The sequence below is a fragment of the Erpetoichthys calabaricus genome, chromosome 11, assembly GCF_900747795.2.
Source record: "Erpetoichthys calabaricus chromosome 11, fErpCal1.3, whole genome shotgun sequence".
In the NCBI taxonomy this organism is placed as follows: Eukaryota; Metazoa; Chordata; class Cladistia; order Polypteriformes; family Polypteridae; genus Erpetoichthys; species Erpetoichthys calabaricus.
This window is the reverse complement of record NC_041404.2, coordinates 95,957,014-95,981,265: the sequence shown is the minus strand read 5'-3', so window position 1 is coordinate 95,981,265 and position 24,252 is coordinate 95,957,014. Positions and strand designations below refer to the sequence as shown.

Sequence of the window (24,252 nt, the reverse complement as noted above, 5' to 3'; positions counted from 1 at the left end):
TCAGTATGCTGCTGATGGAGTATGTGAATTTCCCTTTGGGATTAATAAAGTATCTATCTATCTATCTATCTATCTATCTATCTATCTATCTATCTATCTATCTATCTATCTATCTATCTATCTATCTATCTATCTATCTATCTATCTATCTATCTATCTATCTATCTATCTATCTATCTATCTATCTATCTATCTATCTATCTATCTATCTATCTATCTATTCCTTCTCTGAGTTTGTCAGGGGGATCTGCCAATAGCCTTTCATTATACTGAGGGAGGACAGGTACCAGACACTCCCCAGGAGCTCCAAGAGGTCATCCACCCTCTGCATGGGGTAGGTGTCAAAATGGGAGACTTGGTTGAGGCCACAGAAGTCATTACAGAATCACCAAGATCCATCATAATTGGGGACTAATACAATGGGTTTAGACTATGGTGTGTGGCTTTCCTCAATGACTCCAAGATCCAACATTATTTAGATCTTTAGCTCCACCTCTGCTCTTTTTGCCTCCAAGACCCAGTAGGGACGTTCCCAGACTGCAACCTCTGTTGTAGTGACAATGTAATGGCGGATTAACTTGATAAATTGGTGTCTACCACGCCTGAGACAGAGATAATCATGTTCCCCAGTTCTCTGTTCTGCCTGAAAGGGAGGCTGTTCAAAAAATGAAATTGTTCAGTGTCTGTGAATAGTAACTGGGCAGGAATACTTGCTCCATTGCTGACCTCCATATTGTGCCACGATTTAAGCAGGTAAATGTGATTTGTTCATGGGGTTATTGACTGGGTTGATACACCAAATAGTTGACAAGGCTGTTTTGCTCTCTCACCTCATATAAACTTTGCAGGTGGGCGAGGAGTTTGGAATGGGTTGTGGGGACGAAAACAATTACCCTGTCTCCCAGTTGGAATTCCTGGAGACTGGATCTGCGATTATACACCTGGACTTTTCCATATGTTCCCATATCAGGGATTTGAGTTTTTCAAAGAGGCCAAGGACCTCTAACACATATTCAAGATTTTCTGGGAGATAGAGGAGGCCTCCTCCTCCTACTCCTCCCAGCCCTCTCTAATCAGGTCCAACAGGCCACAGGGGTGCTATCCTTATAAGAGTTCAAATGGGCAGGACCCTGTTGAAGCCTGCAGCACTTCCCGATATGGACAGAGGAGAAATGGTAGGAGCTGGTCCCAGTCTTACCTGTCTACTTGCACCAACATCCTCAGCATTTGCTTAAGCATCTGGTTGAAGTGCACAATTAAACCATTCATGTGGGGGTGGTAGACAGAGGTTTTGACGTGAGTAGTTTGATGACCTTTCTAAAGGTCCTTGATTTGAAAGATGTCCCCGGTCGAAGAGGACTTCCTTGGGGATGCTGACTCATGCAAAGACACCTGTGAGTTGCCATTGTAAAAGACAGTGGGCACACTTAGCCCCAAAACCCCAAATGCACCCCGCTCAACAGTCCCAGGTAAAAAATAAAGATTAAGAAAGGTTAATACATAATACCTTCTTTTACAGATGAATCCACTACCTTTCAATACACAATCCTTCTTTTACTCTTCCAGGTGAGCTTTGACTTCTGCCTCCTTACAGGAGGAGGCTGGACAGCTTGTTTTTATGTCAGACCCAGGAGTAATTCTGGTACTCTCGCTACAGCACCAAGGACCCCAACAGGATTGTCCCTCAGAACTATGACTCCCACACGTCCCTGTGGGTATCCTTACTGGGTCCACGCCAACGGAGCACTGCCCTTGATGCACTAACTCCCCTCCATATTATCCATTAATGTATCCCCTTGTATGGGATATTGCTTTAGTCCCACCTCCATCTATACTGTACTTCCATGATAGCGTCCCTGCCAGGAAAGGATCCATCAGAGCATTCACATTGTGCAATTAGTTTTGTAGCAGTCACCTGTTGGGGCTATGACTGCTGGGTAGCGGGTGACATAATCCACAAGGATATATACTTATGTCCCAGGACCGAGGGTTTGAAAGGACCAATGATGTCAATGGCAATTATGAAAAAATAATTTTATGGTAATAGAGCATTCATCTTAAAGAAATTGTACAAAGGGTTAATAAATGTCAGAAATCAGATTAAGGTCAAGTGAATAACAAAATGCATTGAAAGATTACTAAAGATGACTACGAAGTTAGCAGATGTCCTGTAAACAACCAGAATGGACAGATGTTATATGCACAGAAATTTCAAGGGTGGTGGCTCAACTCAAGGGTATAAAGAAGAACCAGAATATAATATACTAGTCTTTTATTTTATACAAGTCATTTGGGTGTAAACCAGTGAACCAACCAGAGTAAAATGTATGCATCAATTAACACTGTATGTAAATTCAACAGTTTATAAAATGAACCTCTATTCTTTGTTTCTATTCTATTCTTTGTTTCTCTGATCATTATGACCATGTTGTAACAGACCGCTTTTTAAGAATGCTCCCTCCAAGGCATTTTGTTGAGGAGTAATTAAAAGATACAATGAACAGTTTTTCTCCTGCCTGATAACTGATTTGTCCTGTTAGGGATTGTTTCTTTCTTTAATAAAATGTCAAATTTCTACCACACAATCCGCTTGAATGGGATTATCAGCAAGGGAACAAGAGTTGTGTAGAATTGTAGGGGTATTTGGGTTCAACCTAAAAAGTGGAGCACCTCTTCATGTACACCAGGCCAATAAAAGTGTGCAGTAATCAGCTACATGTTTTTTTCAGCCCTTAGATGCAGGGCTATGGGCGGTAGATAAATCCTTCGACTACGACTCCAACTTTGACTCCTTAGTTTCCGGTACTTCTGACTCCGACTCCCCGACTCCGACTCCTCTGTATTTAATATGCTAATGTATTTTTCCATGTTGATTGAAGGAAGGCAACATACACATCATTTAAGCACAGAACTACTGGCTAGGAAGCTGACTCTCTACCGTATTGGCCAGTTTAAACAAAAGACAAGAACCCCTGAACACACATCAGGCCATAGCACACACCTCCACCTACATCATTACACTTGTTTACACTCAAATTAACTTGTTAAGCATGTTATATCTGAAATAAAATGAAAACACCTTTTATAATGTACCATAATCCAGATTAGAATATGTGAATGTCAAGTTGTATAATAGCTCAGCTGAACTTCACACTAGTAGTAACACTACGCACTGGGCTTTATTCTTACATCAGAGAAGTACTTAATCATGACTATTGTTTGTGAAATGGGACATTTGAACTTGCTGTATTTTTTTTCATTACAATTTAAATTAAATAGGAGTCAGAGTCTATACATTTTTACTGACTCCGACCCCAACTCTAGGTACCCAAAATTTTCTCAGACTACTCGACTCTGACTCCACAGCCCTGCTTAGATGGGCATCCAATATGTGGGAATATGCAGGGTCACATATCTCGATGCTGTACACCCGCAGAACAAGGAACTTGCTCCTCACCTTGCCTTGTGCCTCCATCACCCAATATATCAGATTATTATTTAAGGTGAAAAAGACATGCTCATCTCCCTTGACGATTGCATTCCTTGCAGACTACAGCATATTGTCATTCCACTGCTCATGCTTAAAGGAAGCTGGCATGGAGCAAAAGCGAAGTTGCAGGGATGCAAGTGGATCAGGTGCAGCACACGCAGATGTGGAGGGGTCAGAGGTTGTTGACGTCTGTTCCCTCATAACCTGTCACATCATATTGGGTTGCCAAGCCCTTACCTTCACATTGCATGGCAAAGTGTCAACTTCAGGCAGTGGTTGTCTGTCCAGGGCCAGGCTCACCGGTCTTAGTCACAGCCAAACCTGATCATCTTTGGTTTGGGTCAGTCTCTTCCATGGCATAATGTGGGTGGTTGCAACAATCAACTGCAGTTGGCGTGCCTCTCCTTGTACATACTGTATAGCCAGCACACTGTGGTGGGGTAGACCTTTGCAACGCTGTGGATACAGGTAAAACTGGTTGAGGTGCTGTCATACTGTTGCAATAGGATGTAACAGCAATGATGGTAACATTTAGAAGAGCTATGCCTGAGAAAGGAACAATGAGAAGGTTAGATGCAGCTGCATTACAGTACCTGTTTTCCAAGGCCCAGTCACACTCCATGACCTCATCTAGGTGGGGGCAGTTGGTTTATGTGTCCCATCTCACCACACCAGTAACATCACTCCTTGATTGGGGAATGGTCCCTTCTCCAAGGAGATGGTTCTGCCTATTTCACCACTGCATCAGCCTTTTGAGGTCGAGCCATCTGCCCACATCGCTGGTCCTCTGGTCTCCTGGCTAGGGATGCAGTGCACTGCCACTCTTATGATATCCACTAGGTCCTCCAGGTCGGCCTAGGATTGTCTTCGGAAAGGTCAGGCCAAATGCAGGAAGGGTATGAACTAGAAAGTCTACATCCACTGTTTCCACCACTCACTCTGCTATGTTCTCTCTGGGCACTGCCGGAGGGTAAGCTGGCCCCATAGGTCAAAGGCCTGGACTTGAGTGGGGCTCTCTGGATCGAATTTCCAGTACCAGCAATGTTAGGCCTGACAAGTAGGGGTGAGCTTGTAACACGCCAGTACTTCTCATTTTAATGTTTGGTAGTCAGACACAGGGCAGCACGGTGGCGCAGTGGGTAGCGCTGCTGCCTCGCAGTTGGGAGACCTGGGGACCCGGGTTCGCTTCCCGGGTCCTCCCTGCGTGGAGTTTGCATGTTCTCCCCGTGTCTGCGTGGGTTTCCTCTGGGCGCTCCGGTTTCCTCCCACAGTCCAAAGACATGCAGGTTAGGTGGATTGGCGATTCTAAATTGGCCCTAGTGTGTGCTTGGTGTGTGGGTGTGTTTGTGTGTGTCCTGCGGTGGGTTGGCACCCTGCCCGGGATTGGTTCCTGCCTTGTGCCCTGTGTTGGCTGGGATTGGCTCCAGCAGACCCCCGTGACCCTGTGTTCGGATTCAGCGGGTTGGAAAATGGATGGATGGATAGTCAGACACAGTGCTACACCTCACCTGACAAAAACAGAGTGATTAAATGTGCCCAGTCGTGTTACAACCATTGTTGGCACATGGCCATTCTTTCAAAGATTACTATAAAAGTCTTTACATTATACCTGGGTTTCTTGGGGATGTGTAGCTGTGACAGACCTTGGCCCTACTGGGAAAGGGTCCTTCTATGACCTCATAACAGGTGTTAATTTTGTTATTTTGCCCAAGACTAACTTGCTAACTATGCCAATGTAGAGGAACAAAACGATGGTGTAAGACAAAGCAGGCTGTTTGGGGTGCCAACTGGGTAAAAATATCCATTTAATTTCAAACCAAATCAAGTAAAATAATGAAACTTAAGCAGTTCAATGTGTGTTTTCTTATCAACAATAAGTCTTTTGGATGTAACGTTTGAGAGGTATACGTAGTTTCTTCTGGATTGGGACAGAGCAGAAGCCTGGTCAGCATCTAAAATGAGACACCATTCTTTGGGAGTGGTTTCCTTTTATGTGGTGCAGACCAGAAGGGGCAGGGTCTTTTTTTTATTTCAGTGCCCTACATTTTTTAACTTAGTGCAAATAAGTAAAAAGATCATAACCAGCAATGTTTACCCTTAATACAATATTTTTTTGTAAATGGTTACTAAAAGTAGACAACTTCAAATAAATTGTATCTAAAGAGATTTATTAATTCTTTAACATTCTTGCTTTTCTTTTCGATTACAGCTTGTTTTGTATTTTAATATGCTATATTTGAATCTACAACTTCCCACAAACAGATAATTTGTGAACAGGTGCTCAAATATTCTAGACCCATTTATAGTTAAAAATTGTTAGCTTAACAATAGATTTTTTCATCCCCAGAAAGTATACTGAAGACATGACTATTTCTTGGCCAGACTGCAGTGTTTCAGTCTCAAGGACAGTGTCTCTGATGTGGAGAACCACAAGGAACAGCCCTTGTCACCTATACATATACTATATACTGCAGACTTTAAATATACTACTGTATAACACTAAGTTATGTCGTTTGTAGAAATTCCCAGATGATTCTGCACTACTGTGGTGTACTGACAAGAGGAATTTGCCAGAGTATAGGAATCAGATGGAAAACTTTGTTTCTTGGATTACCTGAAACACAACATCAGCAAAACAAGGAAGTGCCTATTGACTTTCTCCACACCACACTTCAGTACTTGGTCACTATTCTGGGAGTGGATGTGGAGGTGGTAAATGGGTACAAGTACTTGGGGTTTCACCTAAATGACTAGGTGGTTTGATCTAGTAACATGAAAGAGCTACATAAGACAGGCCAGAGCAGACTGATCTTTTTTTAGTTGACTTCATTCCTTTAATGTGGGTAGTGACATCCATTACACATTCAACAAATCTATGACAGCCTGTGCAGTTTTATATGCAGCGTTATTCTGGGCCAGTAACATCACTTCAAGAGAGGCCCACTGAAACATGATACTTGAGACGGCATTCTCAGTTATGAGAACCACCTTCAACCTGCTGGCGGTAATGACAGTAGAGAGTATTAAAAAAAAACTGGTGCCCATTATGAACAATGCTATGCATTGTCCTTCTGACACGCTGTAATTAAGTACTTTTAGCCAACAAATTATTCAGCTTAAGTGTTTCAAGTAGTGCTAATACTTTGCGCTTTTATATTTATGGCAATATTCCTCTATAATCCCTCACTGTGACCGCTCCTCTAGCTTATGGTTGAATGGTGATTTTGTTTTTCTTTTTTGGTTTCATGGTTTTGTGACTTTTATTCTGCCATTAAAATAAATGTTAAAGAATTTTCATTATAGAAAGACACTTAACATTAGTCTTTTTTAGTCCTTTGCCCCTACCCTATATTTTCAGGGACTCTTTTGGTTCATGTAATGGCATTGCATTTTTCCTTTGTTTGTAGGTTTTGTGTGGAGCAAAACTGCTGTGTGTCTATGTGTTTAGTGTGGTGAATATGTGATTTTAGTGCGGTGAATATGTGATTTTGCTTTAATAATGTTATAATTTGCTAACCCTCATGACAAAATAACAACTCTGCCTATACTGCCTGGCACTGATGCGACTTCTTAATCTTTCAAGGGCATGTGAGACAATATGCAGATAGATTTATATCTGCAATTCTCATAGTGTTCAGTCTTCCCATCAGGGGTCTGATGTTTTTAGAATGGGGGAGGGAGAGAGAGAGAGAGAGAGAGAGAGAGAAAGAGACATAGATGGTGATGAAGAGCAACAGACTGACTTAACAGCTGTTCTTAGTTTCAAAACGTTTGACACTCATGAAAAAACTATGAAGATAAAGTGCATTCCTGAAGAACTTTGTAGGAAAAGCAACAGAAAGAGAGAGATTCATATGAAAATCATTCACACATTCATATTTTCACCTAAATTACACATAAATACATCTAGAAAATTGAATTTATCTGAAATAAAGAATTTCTTGCAATTGCTTAAGTGGATAGAAATATCAGTTTTAAAGGAGTAAATGGTGTGAGTTTTGAATGTAGAACCAGGCAGAAACCTGTCAAACAAAAAACAATATCTGAAACAATCATGAATTAAGAAAAAGCATAATCATTAAAATGTTGTATCAGATACAGCGCTAATATATTCAGCTACCATGAAAGAAAAAAAGTAGTAAAGCAGACCCTGACCTAGAGAAGGACAGGAAGCCCATCAGACAGACAGGCAAACACAGTTACACTGAGTGGCTAGAGGCTCAGGTGACACAGCAAGCCTCACTCTGGTAACAGTGAAACTCATAGGGGACATGCTGACATTAACTTAAAGTTAAGTGAAAGCCTGTCTATTCAACACTAGAGAAAAGGAGAGATGCCTGAGGAAAGGAAATTAGGTAAGTGTGTCATTCACTGCAAGCCAGTTGACAGCTAAGAATGAGTCCTTTGGGATTACTTTTTAACCATCTTACCTTAACATAGGAACTGTACTGTTATTACTGAAATTGTCAGCATTACATGATGACCTGGGTCCTCCAGTACTGAGAGTATGTTCACCCAGATCACGAAATCCAAGTATTTGCATTTGCATTCTAAGTATGAAATTCTAAGTATGAGTTATTCTGACTACTTTTCTAGTTTTGCTGAGTTTTTTTTTTGCAGGAGTCTAGTTTTTGTGGTTCTACAGACTGATCTGAAATGAGACTCTGTCCAGAGTTAAGCACATGTCTTGATTTGTGAAGTTGGTGTGCCCAGATTATGGCAAATGTAATGGCCCAATTGTTATTTTATAAAATGTGTGAAAAACATTCAACAACCACAGAGCAAAGTGTGTTTAACAAACAGTAAGACATGCAAAGGAAGAGGATGAGTGCAATATAAGCAACTGTAAAGGAAATTTTCTTTTTGGTTTTCAGTAAAGTCCAACTTCCTTATTATTTCAGATAAGACTCTTTGTATAGGAAATTGTATAGCATAAAAATGAATAACTGATTTAATTCAATTAATGCAGCTTTTGGGAAGGTTACTTTATTCTGTTATATTCAAAGTTTGACAGAAATTTTAGAAGTGTATAGAATAAACATATACAAAAATATTCTATATATCTAATAATAATAAAAAAATAGAAAAATAAGAATAAGGTAGTTCTTAAACTATACTTTCAGTCAGTCTTTAATTAAACTAAACAATGTTGTTATTATGAGTTTAAAATAATTTGTACCCATAAAAATTAAATAATTAGCAATAATCACATTTTCCAGTATTTTTACTTTTGACATTAGACTTTGTTTTAACATTTGTTGAGAATAAAAATAAAAATCTCATGTAAACGTTGTAAAATTAGTGCCGTTCTTATAGGTTTTTGGAGAGACCAGTGTTTCTCACAATTGGAAAATGTAGCAACTCGCCACTGCTTCAGATTTTCTTACCTGCTGCTGCCACAAAGTTATATAAACAATGAAAACCCATTAATGCTTTTCAAAATTCATGCTATGAAAATCGATATCCAGTTAAATATATACTTTCAGTAGGGGTTAAATATTTTTTTTATTTTATATTGAACAGTTGCAGGAATTTAAATGACATCATAGCTTCATGCTCAGATGACAACACAATCGGAACTTTAGTGTGATATGCTGTTTTGTGCAGGCTGTTCAGAAACTGCAACTGTACAATTTTAAGTTGTAGATGTTATATTATACATGCAAACTCTAAGTTACAGCATAGTGCATTTTTTTTGTTTTTTTTTAAAAGCAGAATCCTGCTGCAACTTAATTTAATTGTTTCATCCTAACATTGCATGCCATGATGCCCATTAAACCATTGGAGTCATATTTATTGTACACAATGTTTTCTTATAATAAGAAAAAAGACACTGTGAATTATTATTACAGTATTTTACTAAACTGGCAAGTTACCTTACTTTGTTTCATCTTTTCAATGTGCAGTGTCATTTACACACATGCTCGTGGGTGTCTACACTATGCAGGTACCATGTATTGATTTTTTTAAAACAAAAGTTTTAAAATTAAAATTTGTACTTGTAAACATGCTCGCCTGCATAGAGTAAATAGCGTTTGAATATACAGCTGCATTTACTACGTTTTTCTTTGTCAATTTTAAATTGCTTCATGCCACATACAATGAAGGTAATCATGCAATAAGCATTTTCAGATTTGATTTCTAAGTTGAGTGACTCACAGCAATAAAAAAAACTTCTAGATGATAATTTAAAATTAGAAAAGTGTTAGTGTGCTATAATATACATCAGAATGGCTGTTGGCGCACATCAAAATAAGAATAAGTTCAGGTTCTCAATATTATGTTTATCAATTGGTAAAGGTCCTATTCTATCAAATTCTTTTTTGATTTTTATTCATTGAGGGAAACCTTTTTTATTGAAAATTCCTTTTGTGTTTACTTATTGATATTTGTTTGTATATTTTTAAAATGTTATTTATTATCAATTTATTAAATAATAATTGATAACAGTTAGTTTTCTGTGTTGTTTAATTACCCAGGTTAGCACTATGCAAAATAGTAATAATCATCATAACCATTAGGCAATTTAAATATACCTATAAATTAACACACAGAAAGATAATTTTTGTGATGATAACATCAAAAAACTAAAAGAAATTCTTCCACCATTTAGGATATTGAAAAGTATGTACGTATAATATGAAAATGTCACAAAAACTAACATTATGTACTAGTATGTACGTAGATAACATCCATGATGAAAATGTTAGGTACCTGTAGCATTTCAAGTGATTCTTTTTGTAAAATGAGATTTAAAGTGTAAGTGAAAAAACAAGAAGATAATTATGAGTTCTGAATTTCTCGTGCAATCTTTCTCACCATTACAGAGTTGCATAGTTACTTTTTTTGAAAACTTAAGTCCATTTTGAATTTTGGCCAATCTGAATTTAAATAAAAAATATGGACAGTTTTTTTGGTTTTGAAGTCAACACATGGTACTTCTTTGTCATGAATTTATGTTGAGTTATCACATTGCCTAAAATCACTTAGATTATTTTTTGAAGCAGGTTACATGTTGGTCAATATGAAAACTGGCCAAAGGTACAATGACAGTTATTGGGTCACAAGTAAAAGCCTCATATCTTACTCACAAGTATTAAGCTGTTCAGGGACATCACACAAAAATAATGCCAACTGATTTTTTGATTTAGCTTAATATATTTTTTTTAATTTATAAAGCGTAAGACAGTCGAGAATAATAATGAATGAGAAATGTTTAGTTTCAATTTGGCATGTTTTGACCTGTGACTGCAAAATGAAATTATAGTAAGCTGGAGAACAGCAGGAGAACAGAAAAAATTTCACTCATGGGTTCTCATAAGCAGGTGCTTGAAATGAAACCAAATACTTGGCTTCTTCATCCTCCTAGCAATGCAGAATTTCAGTTAGTTGTTATATAAAGGTTACCTCATTCAGACATCTAGAAAACTTATGTCTAGGAATCTATAGTTGTAGTGTTTTCTTTGTGCTCTGTCACGGAGCAGAACAGAAGAAACTGCTTTGACTTTTGTGCTGCACATTAGACCACTGGCTCTAACTATGAGAGGAACATAAGGCCTTTTTTCATTTCTGAACCCTGTCAAGTTACTACAGGCATTCAAATATTAACCCTACATTATGAGTTACTGCTGTGCAGAAATAACTTTTTCCATCTAGCTTTTTTTATTCTCTGGTCATAATATATCATGTCCCTTACTTGTTCTTTGGTAGCATATTAGAGCTATATTCTAATGAAATCTGGAATAATCAGTTGAAGCAAGTTCTTTCTGTGAAAATGCTTAATTATTCCTTATACCTGCCATATTATTTTTGTTAAAGATATAAAGTTTCTTCTTTGCCTTTGTGAAGTTTAAAAATCTACCTCTAGAAGGTAAGACAGTAAGGTCTGCAGAAAACTAAACTATTGCTAGTACTAAATGTAAACAATAAAACAAATAATATTAGAAAAATGATTAACAATGATTTTTGAACTTGGCAAGTAATGTGGTAAGGAATAATTTATTTTTTTATCTTCTTTGTTCAACTGAATTACCATCTAAAGCAATACTACAGTTTCTGATATCCTCCAAATTCAAACAGGAAAATAAGCTACATATTCCATACTGGATTCTGTTATCAGTTAGTGCAATGCAAAAAATGCACATGCAAAAATTAGACAAGAAAAAAATAATTTAATGGCAGTTGTTTCACTTTGTTTAGCAAAAAAAAAAAAAAATCTGCCAATGGGTTAGCAAAATTTACTTGACAAGATTTCTTAACATAAAGTAAATAATCATAAATACAACATTTTTTATGTCAATAAGTCTTACAATAAGGAAAACAAGATTTAATGTCATGATATAAATACTTTTCACTTGCTTAGATTACATTTTTTGCAATGTGGAACCTTAACTGAAATTATCAGAAGACAATTTTTTAGCTTGCTCCATGCTCTGGGAATGTTCTGCTATATGTAGATAAAACATTAATTGCTGACAACTGTCATCACCCTTCCCACTACTTTCATGTATTCATTACTCCATTAAAACTGTCAGTGATACATAAAATATTTTTTAAGAGCAAAGAGAATATGGGAATGTGCTCGTATGTACAGTAGGTGTCTCCCATGCACCTGTCTTTCTGGATGCTTACTGAAACTAAATATAACTATAATCACAACATTTTTACATATTACATCTTCCAAGTATAGGGCTTAATCTGAACAATTCATTTTACAATGGGAATGAGGCCTCAATGCCTTAATAAAGGTCTACCAGGCACTGTATGTTAAATGAATCTTTCTTTGTTAAACTAGCTGCATATTAAACGTTTCTAGGTATTTCTTCTTGTGTTATTTATTCAGATGGTACAATAGTGTCTAAATATGGTACAATATCTTTATAAATTGCCACATAATGAACTTGTTTGGAACCTTCAATAACTCTTCGGTGAAATAACTATCTTTAATTTTTAAAGCAACTTTTAATGCAAATAATAGATCCCAGTATACTTAAGAACTACTAATAACATTGCAAGATATTTATACATAGCATATACAACTATCAGCCACAACATTAAAACCACTGATAGATGAAGTGAAAAACATTGATTATCTTGTTACAATGGCACCTGTCAAGAGGTGGGATATATTAGAGAACAAGTTAAGAGTCAGTTCTGGAAGTTTATGTGTTGATGGCAGAAAAAATGGGCAAGCATAAGGATCTGATTGACTTTGACAAGGGTCAAATTGTGATGACTAGACATCTGGATCAGAGCATCTTGAAAATTGCATGTCTTGTGGGCTGTTCCTGCAATGCAGTGTTAGTCCATACAAAAAGTTTTCCAAAGAAGGACAAAAGGTGCATACCTCATTGATAAACATAGATAGCTCATCTGGTCCAATCCCACAGAAAAGCTACTATAACACAAATTGCTGAAAAAGTTAATGTTAGCCACAAAAGAAAGATGTTGGAATATACTGTGCATCGCATCGCAGAGACAGTTCAGAGTGTCCTTGCCCACCCCTGTTCACCACTGTTATAACTGTTATAACTGGACAATGGAGTAATGGAAGAAAGATGCCTGGTCTAATGAATCATGTTTTCTTTTAAATCTTGTGGACAGCCTGGTGTGTGAGGATTATTTAGCTGGTGAAGAGATGGCAGCAGGATGCACTATGGCAAGAAGGCAAACTGGATGAGGGAGTGTGATGCTCCTGGCAATGTTCTGCTGGGACTCCTTGGGTCCTGGCATTTATATAGAAGTAACTTTGACATATACCTCCTATTTTAAGATTGCCGCAGACCAAGAACATCATTTCATGGCAACAGGATTCCCTGATGGTAGTGACCTCTTTCAGCAGGATAATGTGATCTGCCACACTGCAAACACTATACAGGAATGGTTTGAGGAACATGCCAAAAGTACTCAAGGTGCTGAATTGGCCTTTAAATTCCTCAGATCTCAATCCAAACAAGCATCTGTGGGATATGCTAGAAAAAAAAGCCTGATCCATGGAGGCCCCATCTCACAATGTACAAGACTCAAAGGATCTGCTGCTAATATCTTGGTGCCAAATACTGCATGACAACTTCAGAGGTCTTGTAAAGTCCATGCCACGATGGGTCAGAGCTGTTTTGGCTGCACGAGTGGGACCTAAACAATATTAGACAGATGGCTTTGATGTTATTGCTGATTGGTGTATACAGTAAGAGCCGATGCCACCGTTAAGGCAAATTAGACATTCACCTAGGGTGTAGATCATAAGGGAGGAAAAACCCAGCTGCATGGGTTAGCTTCTGAACAGTCAGTTGGCGCACTAATAAGCTTGACCTAGGGTGCAAAATAACCTAACATCAGCACTGCATACATCCATCCATCCATCCATTTTCCAACCCGCTGAATCCGAACACAGGGTCACGGGGGTCTGCTGGAGCCAATCCCAGCCAACACAGGGCACAAGGCAGGGAACCAATCCCGGGCAGGGTGCCAACCCACCGCAGGACACACACAAACACACCCACACACCAAGCACACACTAGGGCCAATTTAGAATCGCCAATCCACCTAACCTGCATGTCTTTGGACTGTGGGAGGAAACCGGAGTGCCCGGAGGAAACCCACGCAGACACGGGGAGAACATGCAAACTCCACGCAGGGAGGACCCGGGAAGTGAACCCGGGTCCCCAGATCTCCCAACTGCGAGGCAGCAGCGCTACCCACTGCGCCACCGTGTCGCCGCACTGCATACAGTATATATAAAAAACAGAAATATAGAAAAAAGAAAAAATGGTAAATAAAGGAAAAGGGCAAAGCTTAAACAAAAAGAAATTGTCTCAGTAATTACATACAATAGACAAGAGGCTGGGCGTAGGCTGGAGTATCTATTGAAAGATCTGCATCTGTTTGGTGGCATCGTTTCTGAGCTCAGGTATAAGCTGAAATGTGCTTCATACAAAATTAATATGTTTGTGAGAGTTGTGTCTACGATTTCAGTTAACTGATACATGTCAAAAAGGTTGTCAGGCTGGTAGCAGAGTTGAAGTGTAAATGTATGTGAACTTGTATGTGTCTTGTGTGTATGTATGTATATTTGTGTGTTGCTCAGTTTGTATTAGCGGTCTAGACTTTGGAGTCCCTGCCAAGAAGAAATTATGTAGAGAAAATACATAGATAGATAAGAATGGATGGAATGCTTGTATGACAGAGTAAAGTACCGCATCCTTAATATACCTTTTTAAAACTAATTGTGGTCTAAGAAAATCTTCCTGTATTGCATAATTGAATTGCTTCCTAGAGTGACTACATAGAACCCACCCCTTTTGACATCAAAGATTTGCTTCAGTACATTGAACAGGTCACGAACCCACAGATGGCTCCTTGAGTTGGTTAATCTGGATGTTGAAGGAAACAGGTTTGTGAGTTAGAGAGAAGCTGAAACCAGAGAAATGAATGTCACTGGAGAACATGAATAATCAGCAATTCTGTACGATGACTCAAATAACCATGGTTCACTTGGAATAGAAACAAACAGCAAAAGATAGACAGATTGTGTGTTGGGGGAAGTGGGAGTTCAGAGAAAATGACTGGAGTACAAGCATTCTACTACTTTTAGTGCATATGCTTTACTAACGAGTGAAGGAAGCAGGTGGATAAGAAATGAATTACACACTCACTTAAACTATTACCTAATGGTTATAAGATCCCTGACAGATGAAGCCTGTGTATTCACCACCCTTTCCATCAGAGGAATCACAGGACACCTCAGTGTTCAACACCCAATCAATCATAAACATCAGAGGAGAGTCACTGTCATGCTGAATCTGAAAGGATTAATGATACCAAAGAGAAAAGGACAAAGTGGTGAAGAATGAATTAGTTGTCTTCAGTGACTATTCTTGTAGTAGCTGGCCCTTCTGAAGTCATACAGGTAGAAGCAAAGGCAGGTTTAGTTGTTGAAGTAATGTGAGCAAGTGCAGTTTATAAACTGAAAGACAGTTCACAACTCTTAGGCATACTCACATTCAAAGGCCTAATAACGCTACTGGGTTATAGTGTATATAAATAGAAAGAAACATTCTTTCTTCAGTTTTTTTTTATTTTGCATTTGTAAAATACTTAAGAAACCATGCATGCTGTGGACCACCAGGGGGCGCACTGCCACCCAAACCCGACACAGACAGATGTGAGACACAAGTTCAGGGCACACTTTTTTTTTTCCTTTTTACCATGGGAAACACCTTCACCTTTTTCCCACTTGTACAGCTTACATTCTTCCTGGCAAGCTTCGTCCTCTTCCACCCGACTCTGGCTCCCAGCATAGTGGCTGCTGGCTCGGAAGTGCTCCAGGTGCTCTTTGACCTAGATCTCGCAGCACCTTCCAGGTGTGGCAGAAATGCTGCAAATAAGGGCTCAGGAGCAGGTGCAGCACCCCCTGGTGGCGTACACGGAACCCAACAGGGCTGCACCAATCTCCCATGGAGCCCTGCAGGAGTCCGAGGCACCGCTACAATCCAGGGGGCCTGCCACCTAGGGCTCTGTGGGAGGTAATGCTCTGGATACACTCCCTCTCTGGTCCTTCCAGCGTAGAGGCATCCTGGCCAGGAAAGGGCCCTGGCCGTACACCACAAAGCTTATTTTGGTCTTAAATGTATTTTGAAAGTCTAAGTGTTAGTTTGTGCCTGATTCTGTTTTTATTTGCAATTATATTATATTCTCTTTCCTCTTATTTATTATGTGAATGGATTTAGAAACTCAAACAAATGAAGAAAGAAACCTCTCCATTTCCCAGCCCCTGTCAGCAGGCACTTAGTCACAGGCATGATTTATGAATCATATACTAGAATTTTGTCCATATCTCATTCCTTGAACATCTATTGCTTTCCTGCCTAAATATATATAGATGAACAAACACAAGATATTTTTATAATTCTTTTATTTCTATTTCTTTGCCTTAAATTGCTTTTGGCAAAAACAAAATTATTTTATTTTTTATTATTAAAATTATTCCTCCCATTATCTAAATGTTTTCCCATAATTAGTCATTAAAATTATTTTTGAGCTGTTTCTTTCACTCTCTTAATACTGTCACAAAGTATGTTACAAATAAAAATATAACATTTATCAGAAGGCAATGAATATGTGAGACAAACAGTGGACTGTGGAGTTATTCTTCAGTATGCACACCAGTCAATTCTATTCTTTACGCCCGTTACCATTCAATGAGAGCTCTAACCTGCTTGCTAATTCTTGATGTCTTTTTTATGCCCCAGTCAGCCTGCAATTAAAAAGATGCCATCAATTAAGCAAATAAACCAGAAGTGGGAAATGTGGCCAAAGTACGTTAATAAAGGTTCAAAATATTATGGTGTAGTGGACAGCATTGGATAACTTACATTACAGTGTTAATTAATGTCTGCAGCTTAGGCAAAGTGAGAAGCTTCATTGATATTTCATATAAAATTATATATTTAGATGAAACTCTTAATTTCACTGCTGTACATCAAGGCATTTTATGAATGAAGATTTAGTAGACACTTTTATTGTTTGTTTTTATTTGTAAATTTTAGTTTATGGTTAGCATTATATTAAATGTTATTACATTTGAGGAAAGGGCTAGCAATGATGCATCATTCACAATAACCTCCAAATTTTTAAAAAACACAATGTAATAATCATTTTTAAATGGGTGAGTGCAGTTACCACTGGCAAATGCCTTTCTGAAAGGCTATCATTCGATTTAAATGTATATCTATCCTTTAGTGAACATACTTAATGTAGTTCAGGGTTGTGGGAGGCAAAGCTTATTCCAGCAACATTAAATGCAAGACAGGAACCAAACATGGATGGGGTGTTAGTTTCCTGTCGGTGTCAAAGAAGGGATCTCATCTTGACATGAAAGCTAGAGGCTTGGCTTAAGAAACCAATCTGATCCGAAATGCACTGCTGATAACTCTCAAAGTTCCAGTAGAAGAACAAAGAAAGAAATATAAGTAAATAATTGGAGTAACAAATTAGATATAATAATTAAAGAATCATAGCCAAAGCATGACTAGAACTGAGCTGAGCATTGGGTAATTTCATTTTTAACCTGCTTTGGGTGAATTTTGCATCTGAGTTTTAGGACTTGTATCTTAATAAAACTAATAAGAATGCATTGTATGAAAAATGCAAAGTTCTGAGCTCAAATATTTTTGCTGAATGCAACTAGAACTATTAAGCTGACAACATGAATAGGTATTCAAAAAGTAAAACATTTCTAATTCTGAATTGATATACAGTATGATACATGTAAGCTGCAAGGAGCAAATGAGGCAAAGGAGAGCTTATCAGCTGCATTTATAGCCTTTGCGGCTTCCCCAAGGTTTTTGCTCTCTTGAGTGGATCTGAGTCAGGGAACTCCATCATGCAGGATGGTGTTCCTTTGACAGAGATGCCATTTCCTGGGAGCACTCAGAGTTATATGGTCCCTGTTGGACGAGAGTGAATCCCTGCCCTATCAGACAGTATACGTGTGACCACCCATTTGATTCATCCTCCACTCCTCCCAGCAAGCTTCATCTCCCTTCCTTCTGACTCCGGCTCATGAAATGAAAGCAGGTGGCTCCTTTTAAGCTGCACATGGGAGTGCTCCAGGTGGCTTGTTAGAGAAGTCTAGAATCACTCCCAAATGTGGTGAAAGCCCAAAGTAGGGCTCTGCAGCTTCATCAGGTCCCCTTGGCGGTATCTATGGAAACCAACAGGGATGCAGCAAACTCCAACTCCCAGCATGCCCTGTGCGAATCCATGTTGCCACAGCAACCCAGAGGGGCTGTTCTCTAGTGCCCTGGGGGAGATAATGCCCTGATTACACTCTCTTCCCCGGTTCTTCCACAATGTTGGCATACCGACTGGACAGGGCCCTGGGCTGTCTGCGACAAAAAGCAAAGAGAAATTAGTAGTGAGCAGCATATGAGCCAACGTAAGCACCATTTTTAAGTCTCAGAATGCAGATTCTGCTTCAGAACTCCTTGTCACTGTGTTAGGCGCTCTCTTCTTCGTGAGGTTTGACAGAAGCACAGCCCATTTGGAAAAATGTGGTACAAACCTCTGATTGTAACCTTCTAGCTCAAAGATGGCTTGAACCTGCCTTTTGGAGTGTGGCCATGGGTAGGTGTGAATGGCAGCCACTTTGGACCATTGAGGCTTGATCTGTCCTCCTCCCACCACATGTCTGAAATATCTAGCCTCGGTCAACCTGAAAAGGCACTTAATGAAGTTAATCCTAAGGCCAGCATCGCAGATGGTGCAGAGGACAGCCAAGAGTTGTTATAGATGCTACTCTTAGGGGCTGGAATAAACAAAGATGTTGTTGAGGTGGTGAGCACTATAGGTGTTGTGTGGGCATAGCAATCTGTCCACCAGATGCTGGAAGGTCACTGGATCCCATGCAGTCCAAACGGTAGAACACCATAATGCTAGTAGCCAATGGTGATGCTAAACACATCTTTTTTCCTTTGTGGACTCTGTCAAAGGAATCTGTCAGTAGCTCTTTGTCATATGAAGTGTTGAAAGATACCGGGCACTACTTCCATGGGGGTTTGGGATCAATACAATGGGACCATGGGCTGTGACTTTCTTCGATCATGCTCAAGTGTTGCATATGTATGGTTTCCAAACTTTAACTCTGTTAGCTTCATCTTGGGGTTACGGTAAGGATGTTTCCTAACCACGACTCCTAGTTTGGTTACAATATTGTGAGCTATCAGCTCCATCTGTTCCAGGCTAGGATCAACCACACCCTCTACCTTGGCGATAACTGCTGCAAATTCTTACTTTTGCAGGGGACTTAGATTGTCTCCATAATTCAGTTGTTTAATGTCCCCATATAGGGTTTCCACAATAGATAGATAGATAGATAGATAGATAGATAGATAGATAGATACTTTATTAATCCCAATGGGAAATTCACATTCTTCAGCAGCAGCATACTGTTACAATAAATAATATTAAATTAAAGAATGATAATAATACAGGTGAAAAAAACAGACAATAACTATGTATAATGTTAAATATTAACGTTTACTCCCCCTGGTGGAATTAAAGAGTCGCATAGTTTGGGGGAGGAACGATCTCCTCAATCTGTCTGTGGAGCAGGACAGTGACAGCAGTCTGGAGCTGTTGTACCGTTTTCACTCCAATCACGGAAAGGCTTGAGGAGGTTTATGTGGAAGAAGTGTTCACCATAACCACAGTTGGATTAGTACACTAAATAGTCCACCAATTCTTTTCACAACCAGACCTTGTCACCTGGTGGAACACCTGCAAGCAGGTGCCTAAGTTGTACAGATGGGTCTGACTGTGCTGGGCTTTCTCTAAGTGGTTCCAGATCAGGGGTCACAGCTTTGTGAAACAATTGCGTAAAGTCACAACATAATCGATGACTTTGTGCAGGGAGGAGGCTGCCATTCGGAAGGCGAAGATGATGAGGAGTAGGAGCTGATCTCAGTCCATCAATTGTCCCTAAATGTGCACCACCCTGCACATCTGTTTGAGTGTCTGATTGAAGAAGCTGTTGGGTTAGGGATGCTACAAAAACAGTTTGATGTGGGTGATGCGCAAAAGTCTGGCGACCTCCTTGAAAGTCTGCGAAGAGAAGACTTCCCCTGGTCTTCCTTGTGGATGTCATTCACAAGGGTATATCGAGTGGTATACAGTAGTCCACTAAAACAAAGATACATTTGTGTCACCAAGCCAAAGGTTTGAAAGGACAGACTATATACAAACAATCTGATCTGCTTGAACAGGATGTCTATAATTGGCATGGGGACGAAAGGTGTACAGTTCTTCTGCAGATTTGTGGGTTATTTGGCACATTGTTTCACATCATACTATCATGGCAGGACATAGCAGCAGGTGACAATAGTGGTGTTGCTGCCAAAGTCATATAAGTCAAGGACAGGGCATCAATTGACTCAAGCTGCTCCTGCAAAAGGAGCCAAGAGAGTGGTAGCACTTTCATACCTGTCTCTGTGAGCTCATCCATAATCCATCAGATCATCTGCCCTGGGGCATTTTGCTTTCACATGACCTGGTTCTCCGCAGCAGTAACAACAGATCAGAGCTGAGGAGTAATCCCTTCTCCATGGTGTAAGCTCCGAGTCATTATAGTCCGGCTTTGGATTTGGCACTCAGGTTGCTCAGGCATGCATCTTCTCCTCTGGCTTCTTGGTCAGTAGGGTTGGCACAGTGTCTTTCCATAGTTTTGACCAGCTCTTCCATGGTTTTCCAAGATTGTCTCCAGATGATTCTGATGATTCGGGAGGGCGTGGAGTAGCGGCCACCGCTTCCACCACCCACTCAACTGTATTCTTCCCAGGGTGCAGCCAATGGGCTAGTTTGCCCCAAAGATCAATTCCTGGGCTCTTGGAGGGTGACCAAATTCAAACCACTAGCCCTGACAGCACTGTGTTTGAAAGATTGATGACAGATTGATGTGAGCCCATAGCACTCCCACGTAAATGTTGGGTAATCTGCAGCAATATTGGTGGGGCAAAAAATTATAGGGTGCAACATAAACAATAATATTTTAGTTTGCTTGCTTTGAATGGTCTTACCCAGTGGTTCCCAAACTCGATCCTGGGGACCCACTGTGGCTGCATGTTTTTGTTCCAACCAACTTCTGTTTTTCATTGGACTCTTAGCTTAATTAAGTGAGTCATTATTTTCCAGTTTCTGTGTTTTAGAGTCACTGTAGAAATTACAAACTAAGTTTGTTAGATTTTTATTAAACTGTAATAAGAAGTTATATGGGGAATATGTAGTTTTTTTTTTAGTTGTTAACATTATTTTCAACCTAATTTTCAGTCTTCTTTTCCAGGTGTTCTGGTTATTTAGTTGATTATTTACTAATTAAAAATTCATTGCAAATTTCATCATCCTAGGTGTCTGCTGTACTTGTTAATTGTCACTATTAGGGTTAAATGAAGGGAACAAACTACACAGAAAAAGGGGAAAATAAAAGGAAAACAACGAAAGAGAGTTAAACATTTATAGCTTTAGAAAAAAACAGAAATATTTCTAAATGTCTTAAAAATGTAAAAAACATACTGTTGTGTTTTTCTGAATGCAGAATAAGAAAAGAGTAAAAAAGACCAGCTAATTAAATGAGATCAGTTGTTATCGATTATTATCACCAATTTTGAATCTGGTTGGATCAAAAACCTGTAGCCACAGTGGGTCCCCAGGACTGAGTTTGGGAACCACTGGTCTTACCTTTTTACTTACCTTTTGCTTGAGTATAGAGATGTTTCATTGGTATGAAAAGATTCTACAGCTGAGGGCTTTAGAGATACTTTTATTTAAACAAAGCATGAAAAACTGTACATGTTTGAGTAGGCTGCTGTGCAATATGTAATAAAGTGGAGGTTTTGAATACTTTGTGAAAGTTTTTTTCTCATTTTTGATTTATAAAAGCTATCCATGCTATTTTAAAAAGCAGCAATGTCACTGTAAACTCTTTTCTTGAAAACCTGTATTATACTGTAGTGCTTCTTTTTAATTGTCAAAAACAACTACAACAAAAATAATACCAATGGCTATACTAATAACAATACTACTACTACTACTACTACTAATAATAATAATAATAGTAATTCTCCTTTATGAATAGCATAGACGACCCAAAAACAGCAAAATAAAGCTAAGCATAAATACAACATACATTTAATGCATTGCTAAGACTGATTTAATCTCAAGTTAAAATGAAATGTTTACCAGATGGACTTACATTAAAGCCGGCATTAAAACTTGGTACACCTCATCCTCTGTTGCTTACTACCATCTGTAATCTGATCGATTACACTCCTCGTCCTTGCTCCTGGCTCCCTAAAAAGTTCTCTAACAGTTGCCATTTGACAAACGCTCTTTAATCATGCATTAAGTGGATGGCGATATTGTGTTCTCTGCATAAATGAGGGTGTACACAATAAATTGGAATCCTGACTCAGTGTTTAAAGATGGTTATGATATTTTTTTCTGCATTTTTGATGATTATATTTAGCAAGTTGCAAGAGACGTAAATTAAATATTTTAGCAGTCTATAGGCTGCTCTCAAGATGGGTGGGGTTGGATGCTTGACAGCAATAGTGAAGTGTAGTGCTACATTCCACAAGTTTCAGAAACAGTTACACACATTCTACAGACCCAAGAAGATTCAGGAATACAGGATGAGACTTTTGGTTGAGAGAGTAAATAAACGGGAATAGCATGAGAGTTGCCCTATGTTGATTACTGCAGCAACACACTGACTTTAACACATCTGTTATGGACTACAGTAATCCCTCCTCCATCGCAGGGGTTGCGTTCCAGAGCCACCCGCGAAATAAGAAAATCCGCGAAGTAGAAACCATATGTTTATATGGTTATTTTTATATTGTCATGCTTGGGTCACAGATTTGCGCAGAACCACAGGAGGTTGTAGAGAGACAGGAACGTTATTCAAACACTGTAAACAAACATTTGTCTCTTTTTCAAAAGTTTAAACTGTGCTCCATGACAAGACAGAGATGACAGTTCCGTCTCACAATTAAAAGAATGCAAACATATCTTCCTCTTCAAAGGAGTGCGCATCAGGAGCAGATCATGTCAGAGAGATAGAGAAAAGCAAACAAATCAATAGGGCTGTTTGGCTTTTAAGTATGCGAAGCACCGTGGCACAAAGCTGTTGAAGGCGGCAGCTCACACCCCCTCCGTCAGGAGCAGAGAGAGAGAGAGAGAGAGAGAGAGAGTAAAGAGACAGAGAAAAACAAACAAGCTTTTAAGTATGCAAAGCACCGTGCAGCATGTCGCTTCAGGAAGCAGCTGCACAGAAGGTAGCAACGTGAAGATAATCTTTCAGCATTTTTAGACGAGCGTCAGTATCGTCTAGGTGTGCGAACAGCGCCCCTGCTCAATCCCCCTAGGTCAGGATCAGAGAAAGTCAGCGCAAGAGAGAGAGAAAAGTAAGTTGGGTAGCTTCTCAGCCATCTGCCAATAGCGTCCCTTGTATGAAATCAACTGGGCAAACCAACTGAGGAAGCATGTACCAGAAATTAAAAGACCCATTGTCCGCAGAAATCCGTGAACCAGCAAAAAATCTGCGATATATATTTAAATATGCTTACATATAAAATCCGCGATGGAGTGAAGCCGCGAAAGGCGAAGCGCTATATAGCGAGGGATTCAAATCAATATTACCAGCATGAGTTTTCTTTAACATCACTCTAGGATTGGAGGGAATTGCCCCATAATTTAAGGATTGGAGCCACTGGCCCAAAACCCCCTCAGATGTGTCACCAATATCTATCACACTTGGTTTCTCCACATTGTTTCTTTTGACTACTTGAGCCTCCTCAAGACATGGCTTCAGAAGTAGGTCCCAATATGTCTATTTCAGGAAAGGATATTGATACAATCATTTTGGGGGGATGGGGGTGTCAAATTTTAGTTTGTGCTTTGTCAGCTATCTCCCTTTACACAATTGTATCAAGGGTAACTCTTCCATGAGCACAGGCTCCAGAAAACAAAGGTCTAGGAATCCATGTTGTACACAAACCCATTCGCCATGTATCTGGTTCTGCTGAGGCAGAATTGATCTACATGATGGTTCTATTCCTCTGTAACCCTAAAATTCACAGTGAAATAAAGAAATTTACTTTGTGAAGTTATTACTCCCAGTGTCCATACAGTATATCTCCCCTCCTACTCTACAATCACACCCAGGTGTAGAATTTTACTAATGATCCAAAAAAGCCATTGTTCAAAAT

At 39.2% G+C, this 24,252-nt stretch overlaps 1 protein-coding gene across 2 annotated transcripts in view; it reads left to right on the top strand.

The window, feature by feature from the left end:
- The window catches only part of zgc:195001 (uncharacterized protein LOC567531 homolog), an 83,176-nt gene that overhangs the window by 25,614 nt on the left and 33,310 nt on the right, over positions 1–24,252 (top strand). The window contains exon 1 of one of the 2 annotated variants that reach the window (XM_051933561.1): positions 7,685–7,845. The exons of the other annotated variant lie outside the window; for it this stretch is intronic. Coding sequence (XP_051789521.1) covers positions 7,824–7,845 — 22 coding nt within the window. The 5' untranslated portion in view covers positions 7,685–7,823. Of the gene's footprint in view, positions 1–7,684; positions 7,846–24,252 lie in introns of those variants that run through there. 2 annotated transcript variants of the gene reach the window in all.